The sequence below is a fragment of the Ovis aries genome, chromosome 14, assembly GCF_016772045.2.
Source record: "Ovis aries strain OAR_USU_Benz2616 breed Rambouillet chromosome 14, ARS-UI_Ramb_v3.0, whole genome shotgun sequence".
NCBI lineage: Eukaryota > Metazoa > Chordata > Mammalia > Artiodactyla > Bovidae > Ovis > Ovis aries.
In genome coordinates, this window is record NC_056067.1 from 921374 (window position 1) to 934727 (window position 13354).

A 13354-nucleotide genomic window follows, 5' to 3' on the forward strand; every position below is an offset into this window, starting at 1 on the left:
CCTATTGGAGTCTAGAGTTGGACTCTCTAAATGTTGAACTCTGAGACTTTTTTCCATGTCTCTGACTCTGTCCTCACCGAGAGGTCCCCGATCAGCTCTGGGATGATGTTCTCCTTTGCAAAATCAGCCGAAGACTAAACTGATGCAGAACCTACTGAAATCTTTAAGGCTAACGGATGGAGGTCTGGAACTTGGCCTCCAGAAGCCAAAAGAGTTCCCAGAGCATTTTGTCCCTTTGGTTTCTCTTGAACCTCAGAGCAGAATGACAGGCACACGTGTCCTGTGCGTGTCCTCAGGGGGCTGGCCTTCTAGAACGGAGCAGCACTGAGTGCTGGACCGTCCCAGGTGTCAGGTTACAGCAGTGCCCCGTCGCCGCGAGCCAGCGCAGCAGAACAGCTGGGGAGGAGGAGCGCTCCGCTGGAGCATTGGTGGTTCAGTGGTAGAATTCTCGCCTGCCACGCGGGAGGCCCGGGTTCGATTCCCGGCCAATGCAGCTCACTTAACCTTTTCGACAGCTTTCCTAAGCCTTCCTCAAACAGCTCCCTGCTCAGGAGAATCTTGGTCCTAAATCAAGACACATTCAGGCAGCTTGGTTCCAGATTTTACTGCCTCGTAAACAGCATTTGAGCAGACGCAGAGCTCACTTTATAGTAGTTCCCAGAAATGGCACCGGCGAATTCTGGGGCTCCACAGCCACTCCAGACCTGCTCAGCTGGTCACCAACCACCACTTTCCCAGCGTGCCAGCAGAAGGTGCCAGCAGTCCGAGAGAGTCAGCATTTCTTTCTTCAGTCCCCGGCTTCAACCAGCGCTGACGCCGACGCTCACTGCCCATCTCTTCCAACCCGCGAATGTAGCAGCTTCCTGCCTGGTCTCTCTCACTTGGTGCCCCCATCCCCCCCAGCCTGGCTAGCCCCCCAGTGAGGCCTGGCAGCCAGGCCCTCTGCACGCGAGTGCACGCACGCTCACAGACGCACGCCCCCTCGCTGTCACATGCACGCGCTTCTCCTTCGCCCCTCCCCACAGGGCTCGGTCAGGGCGGCTGGTGCTCAGTTGGCTGCCCCCAGCCCCCTCTGCTTGCCCTGGCTCCCTCCCCCGACCCTTCTGCCTGAGGAGTCCACAGCGCAGGGTCCTTTCTCTGATTCTGAGCTCCCCGGCACTTGGCGCCTCCTCCCCGTCCCCCATGACGTTTCCTGATTGTCTCGGGCGTCACAGTCTGCACTCTGCGGTCAGACCTGCCTGCCTGCGCATCCTGCCCTGCCGACTTCATGTCTGTCGCCCTTGGACAAGCCACTTGGCCTTTCTGTGCTTCAGAGTTCTTACTCATTGCCTGGAGCAACAGTGATAGTGCGGAGCCTATGGTGTGGCTGTGAGTTCCAGAGACTTTTTTCGTGTAGAGCGCTCAGCGCATGGCGTGGGTCACATTCCCAGTAACAGGTGCTTCCGTGTCGAGTTGTTTTAAGGGCTGTTTATAATGAGACCCACCACTTAGCAAGAGTGTCAGGGGCAGGACTTTGGCTCCCTTGCCTTTTAGCATTAGCTTTGCCCAGGTGGTAATGGGCCTCTGATGGGTCCTAAATGAGGGATTGTAGTGGTTTAGGGATGAAAGTTCAAGCGGTGAGTGAGGAACACAGCTATAAATACAATTTCCAGTGGCGGACGGGTGACCTCCGTGGGTGAGCGTTAAATGGAGTCCACCCATTTGCAAAGCTTTGATGGGATTGGGTGTTATCAGCACTGCCGATCCAGGTGACTCAGATCCAGGACCTGCCTGCAGAGAGCTCAGGGTTGGATCCTTAGAGGAGTGATCACAGGACATTGGATGTGGCCACAGCGGACTGGGGGCACCCAGCCTGGCTTCATGGAGGGTATCTGAGCTGACTCTTCTCTCTCGTTCCCTTCTGCTCTCCTTTACCACCCTCATTTTCCACTCTGGTCACGAGAAATGCACATTCCCTGGAGAGATTTTGGAACAACCAGATGCTCTTACTGGGAGAAGGTGAAGAGTAAACACCTTAAATACATTCACTGTTTGGCAGATATCAATACATTTGGCAGCATGTAGCAGAACATTTAAGAATTTATCCTCAGGAAACAGAGACGTGGGTCAGGTTTTCCGTTTTAACCCCTGAACACACATTGGCTGCTTTATTGTACTCACAAGACTCCGGGGAGGCCCTGGCCTCAGCACGTTACACAGGTGAGGCAGTGCAGTGAAGGCAGGTGGCCTACCCAGAAGTCACACAGTGAGAAGGCAGGGGAGTCAAACTGAGACCTGGGCCCAGGGGCTCCTGGGTCTGGAGATTGAAACAGAAGGGCAGCTGAAGATGCTCAGCTTGACTGGGAACCCCAGAAGCACAAAGTAAGACAGTCTCATTTTTACTCATCGATTTGGCAAATACTGTAAAGATCACTAGTATCCCAAAGCTTCCAAGGTAGAGGGTGGGCTGAACAACTGCTGGCATGTGTGTGGACCCTTCCTAAAGGCCAGCCTGGCGAGGTCTGTTCAAGCTGCCCGGGACTGACCCTCCTACTCAGCAGCCCCCTCTAACGGGGTTCTGGGGAAGTGCCCACACTTGTGCAAAAGGAAGCAGCTGTGAGGTCTCAGAGTGAAAATAGGAAACAGTGGAAATTCATCTGCGGCCAGTTTTTAACATTGTATCATTTCATCTGAAGAGGGTTCCCAGCAGGTGGGAGGGAGGGAGTCCTCCAGCAGCGGGAGCCCCAGCGCGTGGTTCCTGGCAGGCCCACCCAGGCTGCCCAAGGTGTCTGCCTCACCTTCCCCCAGGCCTGTTCAGGTATTTGGACTCTTTCCTGAAGCAGCTGCACCGTTTCCCATTTCTACCAGCAGTGTATAAGGTTCCAGTTTCTCCGCCTCCTCACCATCACTTGCTGTCAATATGTCTTTTATTTAATGGGTGTGAAATGGCATCTCATTACAGTTTTGATTTACGTCTCCCTGGCGGCTTGTGATGCTGAGTGTTCAAGAAGTCACTTTTAACATCTGTTGCCCTTTAGCCAGCAGCCCCTTCTGAGATTTCCCAGATGCGTTCAGCACTGATATCCCTGCTTGCGAGGTCACTGTGCCTGAGAACCTACAAGCATGCATACCATCCAGAAGCTTCAGGGAACCACTAGGCATTGGGTCTTCAGGGCCCCAAAGCCGCATTCCTCTCCAAGAGCCAGAATCAAGGTGTGGGATACTAGAGGGTCTGTGTGTGCTTGTGAACAGGGGCCTTGTTCTTCTAAAGGCCCCAGTGACCTTTATTGTGATGCCTCATTCCTCTTTCTCTCCCCAGGAGGGCCTGATGGTTCTTGCGACTCTAGCTTCAGTAATGGCCTCAGTGTCTTCACTCCAGCCAAGTAAGTGGTTTGTTATGGCCAGAGTTGTTTGTGGAGAGCTAGCAACCTACATCTTTTCTGGGCACGGGAGACCACAGCAAACCCTGAGGCAGACTCTGCTCAGGGCCAGCACTTGCAGGACACAAGCTGTCTGATGAGGGAGTCCAGAGGACACTAAAGAGCCCACCCCACCTGGTTCTGGGGGACATATTGCCTCTTGGGAAGGACTGGAGGCTGTGAGAGATCAGTAAATACAAGGTATAAGAGTGTAGCTCTGGGCGACTCAAGGTAAAGAATCCGCCTGCCAGTGCAGGAGACCCAGCTTCAAGCCCTGGGTCAGGAAGATCCCCTGGGGAAGGAAATAACAACCCACTCCAGTATCCTTGCCTGGGAAATCCCATGGACAGAGGAGCCTGGCGGGATACAGTCCGTGGGGTCACAAAGAGCCAGACAGGACTTAAGAGACTAGACAACAATAAAGAGTGTAGGTAACGCATGGTGACCACAGGGGGGACCTTGTGGACGCTTTTGCCCAGCCCCCTTTGCTTGTCCAGGATAATGTGAGGCCGATGCAGCTCTCTGGGAGCACACGCGGCGATTGACTGAGCCGGAGTGTGCACAGGCCGGGGGCGCTGGCTGCAGTGGCGCTGCCTTCCACGGGGGGGCGGTGCAGGCCAGGCAGGGAGGTGGCCGCCCCAGGCAGCCACGCCGCGCTCTGCAGGCGGATGACGGTCCCGGGCAGCTGCTCTGCGCTCTGCAGGCGACGGTCCGGAGGGACTGGTCACCACCCTGTCCCAGCCTGAGCCCCAGGACTGGCCCTCGGCCCCGCTTTGTTGGGCAGAGCTGGCTACGGGGCTGGAGTGGATGGAGGTCCTCCTGTAGGGGGTTCTTGCCTCTGAATCCAGCCCCGAGCACGGGCCCTGGGGACACAGCACTCACAAGAGAAAACGCATACTCATCCCCGGGAGACTCTCTTCTCCGCAGGCCCTGAGGCTCTTCTCTCCGTTCACGTCGTTTTCTCGCTGACTCTTCTTTCTCAGGACCTTGGGGGGTGTTTTCAGAGTGCTGACTGTAAATATGGACTCTTCCTAGGGTCTCTCCCACATTGCTGGAGCAAGCCAATGAACACCATTCGTTTATTTGTTTTTAGTTTGTTGTCACACATCCAGAGCTTCTGTTCAACCCTGCAGTTTCCAAGAAAAAGACGTGGTCCCTGAGCTTGAGGTTTTCCAGTGTGGGGGCAGAGACGTAAGCAGGAAGTTATGGGAAAGGGTGGTGATGGTTGTGCGGGGCTCCGAGGGCATTAGGGCCAGCGCTGGTCCCCCGCCGAGGCCCGCTGGAGCACCGGCTGCCAACCTCGAGCGCTCGGGGAGGCCTTCCTGGGCCCGGCCAGGCCCCGCACTCTGTGTTGCATCGGCGGGTTCCGCGGATGTTTACATTTAAACCCCACAAGCTCAGTAGCAGTGCTGTCTCCACGTCAGGGGTGAGGAGGGACGGGAGGTCGGGGCTGCTGTAGAGACTGGGTTTAGGAGGGTCTGAGGTGGGCGCAAGGTGATCCAACCAGTCCCTTCTGAAGGAGATCAGCCCTGGGATTTCTTTGGAAGGAATGATGCTAAAGCTGAAACTCCAGTACTTTGGCCACCTCATGTGAAGAGCTGACTCATTGGAAAAGACTCTGATGCTGGGAGGGATTGGGGGCAGGAGGAGAAGGGGACGACAGAGGATGAGATGGCTGGATGGCATCACTGACTCGATGAACGTGAGTTTGAGTGAACTCCGGGAGATGGTGATGGACAGGGAGGCCTGGCGTGCTGCGATTCATGGGGTGGCAAAGAGTCGGAAACGACTGAGCGACTGAACTGAACTGAGGTGGGCGCAGACCAGTCAGGGTCACTGGCACGTCCCGTTTAGACAGGGTGGAGGCTCAAACTGAAGAGGTGGCAGGATATGGAGAAAGTTGATAGGCTGGAGATGTTTTGAAGGTAGAATTGACAGAATTGGCCAACGGATGGAATGGAGTCGGGGGCAGGGGGGGATGAGGGGAGGGGGACTTCTAGATTCGGGGTTGAGCCAGCTCAGGGCATCCTGGTTTCGTTTCCCAAGCTGAGCGGGAGGAGGAACGGGTGTGAGTGGGCCCGTCGAGAGCAGAGTTGAGGGCAGCTCTGGGCATCCCTCCAGAGCAGGTCAGGAGGCCGGTGTGGATGTGGGGTGCTGGAACTCGGGAGAGGTCTCGATGGAGATGCAGGCAGGCTCGCCCGCTCTGCGGAGGATCCGCTCTGGGAGTCGGAGGGCCCTGGCAGGGAGGGCTGTGTGGTCTCAAAGCCCCTCCGGTAGTGTGAGAGGACAGATGCGGGCAGGGGGCAAAGCTGGTGGCAGGAAGGCCTGGCGCAGCCTCGTCACTAATCTAGGCCACAGGGAGGGGGTGGTCCAGGAGGACCAGAGATCGGCTGTGACTGAGGCCCCGTGCAGGGGGCACGGCTCCCCCTCCTCACTGGGGAGACAGCGGTTCCTCTGCCCAGAGGCGGCCCTGATTCCTGCACTGTGGCCAGGAACCCCTGGCTGGAACCAGGCCTTGCTTTATACCCATCGTTCAGCAACAAATGCTAAACCAGCCTTTGAAATTAAAAAGCCAACGGAGAACATGCTATCTGGTGCTTTGTTTCCCTCAGACGGAGGTTTCCTAGTGGCAGCTGCCAATCTGAGTCACTGGCTATGCCAGAGAGGGGGGCGGCCCCAGAGCTGGGAACCTGAGCCCAGCCCCTCCCGCTGGAGGCGGCAGCCGAGGACGAAGGCTGGGGTGCCTGCTCTGGGCGGTTGGTGCTGCCCAAAGCTGGCCTCTCACAGGGTCCCTGGGAAGCACAGCTCAGGCTGCGGGGTTCCGACGCACGCTCACCCCAGGCACTGCCTGCACAGGTGGGCTGCTCCCACCGCATCCAGGCCCACCGAGGGCAGTGGCCCAGGGGGTACCCCTCCCGTGACAGGAGCATGCCCACCTGGCAGACATGGTCAGCAAGGTGACAGTCTGGTGACAGCTCTGGGCTCTGTCCCTGTACACGAGACTAGGTGTGGTATTAGAGGACCAGTGTCATCGGGGGCATTCAGTATGGGTCTCCTTGTATAGCTGGCTGCCGCAGGCAAGCAGAAAGATCTAGAAATCAGTGCTTCCCAACGTTTAGTACCTGCTGATTGAAAGATGTGATAAAGATCTTTTATTAAAAAAAAAAAAAAGAACAGCTCTGAGTTCAGAAACAGTTCCTTTTTTAGACTTATTTTCGTTCTAATTTGATTAGAGCTGTAACATTGGAGTGCCATAAAGGGTTAGATGTTACAGAAATAAAGTGCTGCTTCCCACGGAGACGCACTGGGCTTTATCAGGATGTATTAGTAATATCAGAACCTTTATTCCTGAAGTCAGTATTTTAACAGTCACAGTAGCACCACACATTTGGAAGTCATAGTACATGTACACGTATGATCTTCACTATGAGAAATAAGTGGTGAGAATAGGGTTTTGCAGACACCATGAAATAATTCAGAAGCCCCCAGGGCCTGCAGTGCAGGAGACCCGGGTTCAATCCCTAGGTTGGGAAGATGCCCTGGAGAAGGAAATGGCAACCCACTCCAGTACTCTCATGCCTGGAAAATTCCATGGATGGAGAAGCCTGGCAGGCTACAGTCCATGGGGTTGCAAAGAGTTGGACACAACTGAGCAACTTCACTTTCAGGAGTAACTAGACTCTCTGGAACTGGTACAGAAATATGTTCTAAGCTTTGAGTGAGCTCTGTTCCGTCCTCTGGGTAGGGTGAGCCAGGGTAGAGGGTGCCCACCTCTGGCTCCAAACCAGCAGCTCAGAAGCTGAGCACCGGGCACAGCGTGCCGCACTCGGAAGAGCCCAGGTTCCAGAGCCCTGGCTTCGCATGGAGCACGCACCAAGCCCAGACAGCGCAGCCAGCCCGCCGGTGGGGTAGCTGAGAGCGGCCCCGCGGAGGCGGGATCATCTGCTCTCCCTGTCCCCGGCACCCTGGGCTGTTCGGCCTCCCGTGCCCTTCACCTCCAGCCAGCCAAGGGACGTGGGAGCCCGGGAGAGCATCCCCGGCTGAGGGAGGGGCGTGCCAGGCCTCCTGGCCTTGGGCAGGTCCTGTAGTGTCCCGTCTGTGCACCAGAGGGACTGCCTCACATGACCGAGGGCCTGTTGGCTGGTTGAAGCTGACGCCCACCTCACCGTCCGTCTGGGGTGCCCCTTGTCTGGGGAGGGCCGCTGTGGGCACTTAGGGTGCCGCCCGCTCTCACACCGGCTCCGTAACACTCTTCCTTCCTTGTCTGGCCCCAGGGCAGTGCCAGTCACAGGCTTGCCCTCAGTGTCTGTGCTCGGTAAGACACGCTTAGCTAGCCTGCAGCACCTCGGGATTGTTGTCAGTTAAGGAGCCCAGCTGCCCAAGGGACTGTCTACCCTGGCTACCTGGGGCCACTGGGATTTGGCCCACCGGCCCCCCCCCGAGATGAGCAGCAGCTTCCTCGGTGTCTCCCTCCCTGGGAAACAGTGCTGCCAGAGTGCTTGAGTGCAGCGCGTTAGGAGGCAGAGCCGTGCGGTGGGCAGGGCCACCCTGGACTCAGACACCGCATTCAAACTGCCGGCTCCACACTCCGCAGCCACGTGGTGTGCCCGGGTTACTTAGTGCCTCCGTGCTCTGATTGCCTCGTCTCCAGACTGGGAGTCACACGGCTGTGGGCACAGGGCCCTGGGGGGACATAAGCAGGGCTGTGCGGGCACATGGCTCAGCACGAAGTCCAACACAGGGTGCTTACCCAGAACCTGAGCTCTCGTTTCCAGCGCCACCACTGTCCTTCCTGCTCAGTGTTAGAGCCTGACCCCCAAGGTTCGTACACTCCACGGGGCCCGGACTGCAGGTGGAACGGGGAGCTGGGCTCGGCACTGCCTCCCGCCCCCCAGCAGCTCAGGGCACAGCTGTGCCAGGTCCCAGGGACCCTCCAGGCCTCCCCCAGAGGGCTGTTTCAGCCAGGAAGCAGCAGCGACCTGCTGGGTTTGGGGCCCTCGTGGCAGCTTCTGCTATGGAGAGGGATTCCCTGGGGCCCTCGGCTCACAGGGTCAGGAAGGGTCTTCTGATCATTCCCCACTGCTTTCCGAGCTCATTTCGTTAAGACCTTGGGCTCCAGGAAGGTATCTGGAGTGTCTCCAGCTGTGGGATCCTGCCCACCCAAGGAGAGCTTACAGAGCACGCCAGGAGGAGGCTAGTGCGATGGGGCAAAGCAGGACTGGGAGGTCAGACGGGGAGAGGGACGTCTGGGAATTGTTAGAGAAGAAGACGAAATGCATGGGCAGCCCTGGAGGGCCGCTGCTGAGCCGTGCTGTGCACGCTGGGCACCCCTGCCCCTCGTGACCGCTGCACGCGCCACGGCCAGTCTGAGCCGAGGACGCTGAGGGCAGGAGACACGCGGGTTAAAAGACTCAGGATGCTGCGAAGCGTGTGACGGAGTCTGTTGCTAAGCTGTGTGTTGCCTTTCACATTGATCCTGTGTTGGAACGACATTTGGGGCGTGTTGCATGAGTGGGTGCTCGGCCGCGTCCGACTCTTCGCGACCCCGTGGACTGTGGCGCTCCAGGCCCCTCTGTCCGTGGGGGTTCCCAGGCAGGAGTACTGCAGTGGGTGCCATTTCCTCCTCCAGGGGATCTTCCCGACCCAGGGATCGAGCCTGCGTCTGCTGCACCCCCGGCATTGGCAGGCAGATTCTTTACCACCGTACCACCCGGGAAGCCCTTGGGGTGTATTGGGTTATTTAAAATATATTGTTACATTTAACTTCACCTGTTCCTTTATACTTTCTAATATAAAACCAAAAAACGTGAAATTCCGTATACGACTCGCATCATATTTCTAATAGACAGTGAGAAAGAGAGAGAGGTGAAGAACAGCGGGTTCCTGGGTGGCTGAGACTGTCTGGGAGCCTGCCTTTGCCACCCTGGACTTGTCTGTCTGTGCGTGAGTTTCCCCATCTGTCCAAGCTGCTGAAGAACCCAGATGCTTGGCTGTCCTCGGAAGACCCCAGCACTTGCAGCCACATGGCTCTCGGGGAGCCTCAGCAGCAGCCCCTCCCCAAGGCTTGGTCTGCTGGGCGGCATCCCTCACACATCCAGCCCCCAGGCCACCAGAGGCTAGAAGTGCCCGCTCGTGCCCCCAAAACGAGCTCCATGGGGAATCATCAAACCGTGTTAAATAGCACTTCCATTTAGCACTTAACAGAGCTCAGAACCCTGCCCTTTAGGAGTTCACATCAAATGAGCTTCAGAGAGTCTGCAGGCGAATTGGGAAAGCAAAGGCATTGAGTTCCTGACGCAAATGAATAATTGAGCAATCTGGAAATACCACGGAAGACCGTTTTGTACAGGCAGGCGATGGCGTCCTGCGTCAGAGGGGAAGGGAGCCCCTCCCGACACCCTAAGGCCCCCTTGTCCTTGCCAGCCCCATCCCGGAGAGCCCCGGCCTCTGTCTGGGGACCCCAATTGGGTCTGTTCTGGAGGCACCCAGCCTTCCTGGGGCTGCTTGGCAGGACTTTTCTCTGCCTGGAGACCAGCAAGGCTTCAGGCCAGGGGAGCAGGGAGCCTGCACCCCGTCCTAGAGCGCAGGCATTCTGAGCAGGGTCCAGTCTACAGGCTGAGCCTGTCACCACCTTGCTGCCTCAGATGAGAACATTAACAACTTCGGAGGCGGCTCTGAAGGCCCCTCGCCCAGGCCGGCCACTGTGCCGAGGGCCCTGCGTGTGACCGGGTGAAGCGCCACGGATCCTCGTTGGAGAAGTGGGCTTCGGGTGCCTAGGGCAAGGCCTGTGTTACTTAGAGGTGTCCCTGGGGCCTTTCCCTGGACTCTCTGGACAGGGAGGTTTTGTTTCATTGACAGGCTCTGGACGTAATGCGCTGAGGGCGCTGAACTGCCTTTCAGCCATGAGGTCCGCTGGTCCCAAGCTTCTTGACATCAGAGGTGTCCACCCTTCTGCACCTTCTCTGGCGAAGCCCAGTGGTAGAAAGGGGGCCGCGGGGGGCTGCCCAGCATACTGGCCCTCCTGCCGCAGTGTCGGTGTCCACGCTCCTGCCTGGCAGAGCAGCACCCGGGCGCCCTGTGTGGGGGATGCGGGGCCGGGGCGCAGCTGGGGAGCGGCCTGTGGGCCTCAGCCCAGCTCCCTCCTCATCTCACCCGCAGCGCGGAGAGGGCCCCAGTCACCCTCCACCTGGACGGGATCGTGCAGGTGCTGAACTGCCACCTCAGCGACACGGCCATCGGCATGATGACCAGGATCGCCGTCCTCAAGTGGCTCTACCACCTGTACATCAAGACCCCCCGCAAGGTGAGCCCTCAGGCTGGGGTGGCGCTCCGGGGTGGTCTGCAGGGCCTGCCCGCGCCTGGCAGAGTCCTGGTCGTTCCCGTTCTGGGGAAGCCCTGAGCGGCAGGAGCGTGGCACGGTCCTGGGGTGGGAGGCCCTGCCGCTCGGCACTCACACGGCCCCTCTCCACAGATGTCACGGCACACGGACAGCCTGTTCCCCGTGCTCCTACAGACGCTGTCGGACGAGTCTGACGAGGTAGGTCCCCGCCCTCCTTGGGGCCCTGGCCGCCAGCCTCCCCTACTGAGGGCACGGTGTAGCTCGGAGGGGCTTATTTTGCTGCTGTTCTCTTAAGCCAGCACCCCTAAAGTCCCCCCATTGCTCCTGTGTGGTGAGGAGCAGCCATCAGGGAGAAAGCTGTGTCTCCTGTCCTCTGGGGAGTAAAGGCTCTTGCTCTGCGGGCCTTTCTGATGAGCGCCGGGACGAAAGGAGGGGCGGCAGGAAGCCTGAGGGCGAGCTCCGGCCGCCTCGCTGCCCAGGGCCGCTGCCCGACCCTGCATCTCGGTTTCCTTTTTCCATCCAGTGGGGTAGTGACAGTGCAGAGGGTGTGAGAAATGTCTCCAAAAACGCCAACTGCTGTGCCTGGCAGCGGGTGAGCCCTTGGAGCATCCGTTGTGATTCCTTTCAGCTGGACTCCTTTCTGGCCTCCAGTTTGAACTTGGACCCTGAGTCTTTGCTTTTGTTGGCGGTCACCACAAGCTAAAGAGAGAGGCTGGCCCCCTCTCAGGCAGTGCCCCGAGTGTGGAGACCCCAGAGTAGGGTGGGCAAGGGCTGTACCCTCAGCCTCCCTGCACCATGCCAGTGGCGTCCTGCCCAGGAACCTTCTTGATTGGACGTCCCGCCTCCCTGCTGAGGGGCAGGGCTTGCAGCCGGGCATCGCCTTCTGCCTGGGGGGCATCCCTGCCCTCCGCCCATGCCTGCTCTGGGCTTCATGCTGGATGCTGGCAGCCCCGGCCCTGACCTGCCCTCTCCTGCCCTCACCTGCCCTCCTCTGGGCCCCGTGAGGCAGCAGGCACTCGCATCTGCAGACCTCCCAGCACCGAGCAGGAGGGGATGGGACCGGGGAAGAAGGAAGCGGGACCCGGCCCGTGGCTTCCCGTGCAGGAGATGCCTTGGTCTCTCCTGGGCTGGCCCCTGGCTTGTAGAGTCCTAGGCAGCCAGCTTGCAGCCTGACTTTGCTCCCTGACCCTGAGCCACAGAGAGATTCAGACAGGCAAGTGTCTGCCTCCAGGTCCCATCAGGTCCTCTGTTTTTCCTGAAAACTCACCCTCCTGCCTGTCCACCACATACCCGTGTACACACACACACACACACCCCACCTACACACACACACACACACACACACACCCCGCCTCCCCCACACACACACACCCCGCCTACACACACACACACACACCGCCTCCCCAGCCCCCGCCCACTGCAGTGCAAGGCCCACACACGCACACACCCACACACAAACCCCGCCTGCCCCCCCCCTCGCCCCCCCCGCCGCTGCAGTGCAAGGCCCAGGTGGACATGGCCCGGTTCTGCGTGAATTAGGACTGACTCACTACACACTCACGGCCCTCATTTCAGTACAGAAAGGGAGAAAAGAACTTTGCTGATTGGTCTTTCCCCAGGACTTTAGTGGAAGCAGCTGAGTTTTCAGTCCTTTAAATTGAGTTGTTTAATCCCATCCAGCCTTCTTCACCCGCGGTTGGTTTTTGTGTGCTTGTGCATTTAAAGGGAGCCGGAGGAGATGCAGTCCATTAAACAGCTCTGTTCAGGTTGCGGCTGTGGAAACTCGATTTGCTGAGATGCCAAATGTTGTCGGGTTTTGGGGCACATCTTGTGGGCCTCCGGTGGAGAGGAGGCTGCAGCTGCTCTTGGGAACAGTTGCCGGGGGTGGGGCGGGCAGGCAGTGCTGCTCTTAGCAGCAGTTCCGCGTCCCCACCATCCCATTGCCCTCCCAGGGAGGGATTTGGGAACCCAGTATCACTGCTGAGTCGTGATCCTGCCACGTCCTGGTTCTTCTCCAGAATCCTGTCCCTAAGTAGCCCCTGCTGAATCCAGTGACCTTGAGGGCGTCCTAGGTACTTGGCAGTGGAAATGCAGCCACGAACAAGACAAAGTCCCTCTTCTCCTGGCGCGAGCTTCCGTTCCAGGGCGTCCAGAAAGTGCCCCATGAGGTTTCCCCAGTTATTTTCAGGCACGGCCCTGATCTCAGATTGAAGCTCCGGGGGTGCAAGACCCTGAAAGCCCGTTGAGTCCGATCAGCCCACAGCCAGAGCGGCATGGGGGGAGGCCCCTCGCTAATAGAGCGTCACCATGGCCTGCCCCACGCAGGGCCGCACACTCAGCGTAGGTGCCTCAACGCCCGAGTTAGCCCGTTAATAACCACCAGCTTCTCTGAAGTCATCCCAGGGTCAGGGAATGTGCTTAGACATCTTCCCTGTAGTGTCCAGAGAACCCGCGACAGTTCTTCTGTGGGAGAATACTGTTATTCTTTCCATTTGGCAATTCAGGAAATAAGGCTGGGGAGGTGAAGTAGCTGGCACCGACTGATGGGGCCAAAACCAAGCCTGTCTGTCCCCAGAGCGCTCAGTCGCTGAGCCTCCGTGCCTGTGTTTCAGCATGT

General features: G+C 58.4%; 1 protein-coding gene and 1 non-coding gene across 2 annotated transcripts in view; both read left to right on the plus strand.

Moving 5' to 3' along the window:
* The window catches only part of VAC14 (VAC14 component of PIKFYVE complex), a 77595-nt gene that overhangs the window by 11639 nt on the left and 52602 nt on the right, over positions 1 to 13354 (plus strand). Inside the window, exons 10-12 of the mRNA XM_027977612.2 lie at positions 3299 to 3362; positions 10557 to 10701; positions 10870 to 10935. Coding sequence (XP_027833413.1) covers positions 3299 to 3362; positions 10557 to 10701; positions 10870 to 10935 — 275 coding nt within the window. The remainder of the gene's footprint in view (positions 1 to 3298; positions 3363 to 10556; positions 10702 to 10869; positions 10936 to 13354) is intronic.
* Positions 423 to 493, plus strand: TRNAG-GCC (transfer RNA glycine (anticodon GCC)). Its single transcript has one exon. It is a non-coding gene; the product is annotated as a tRNA-Gly (tRNA).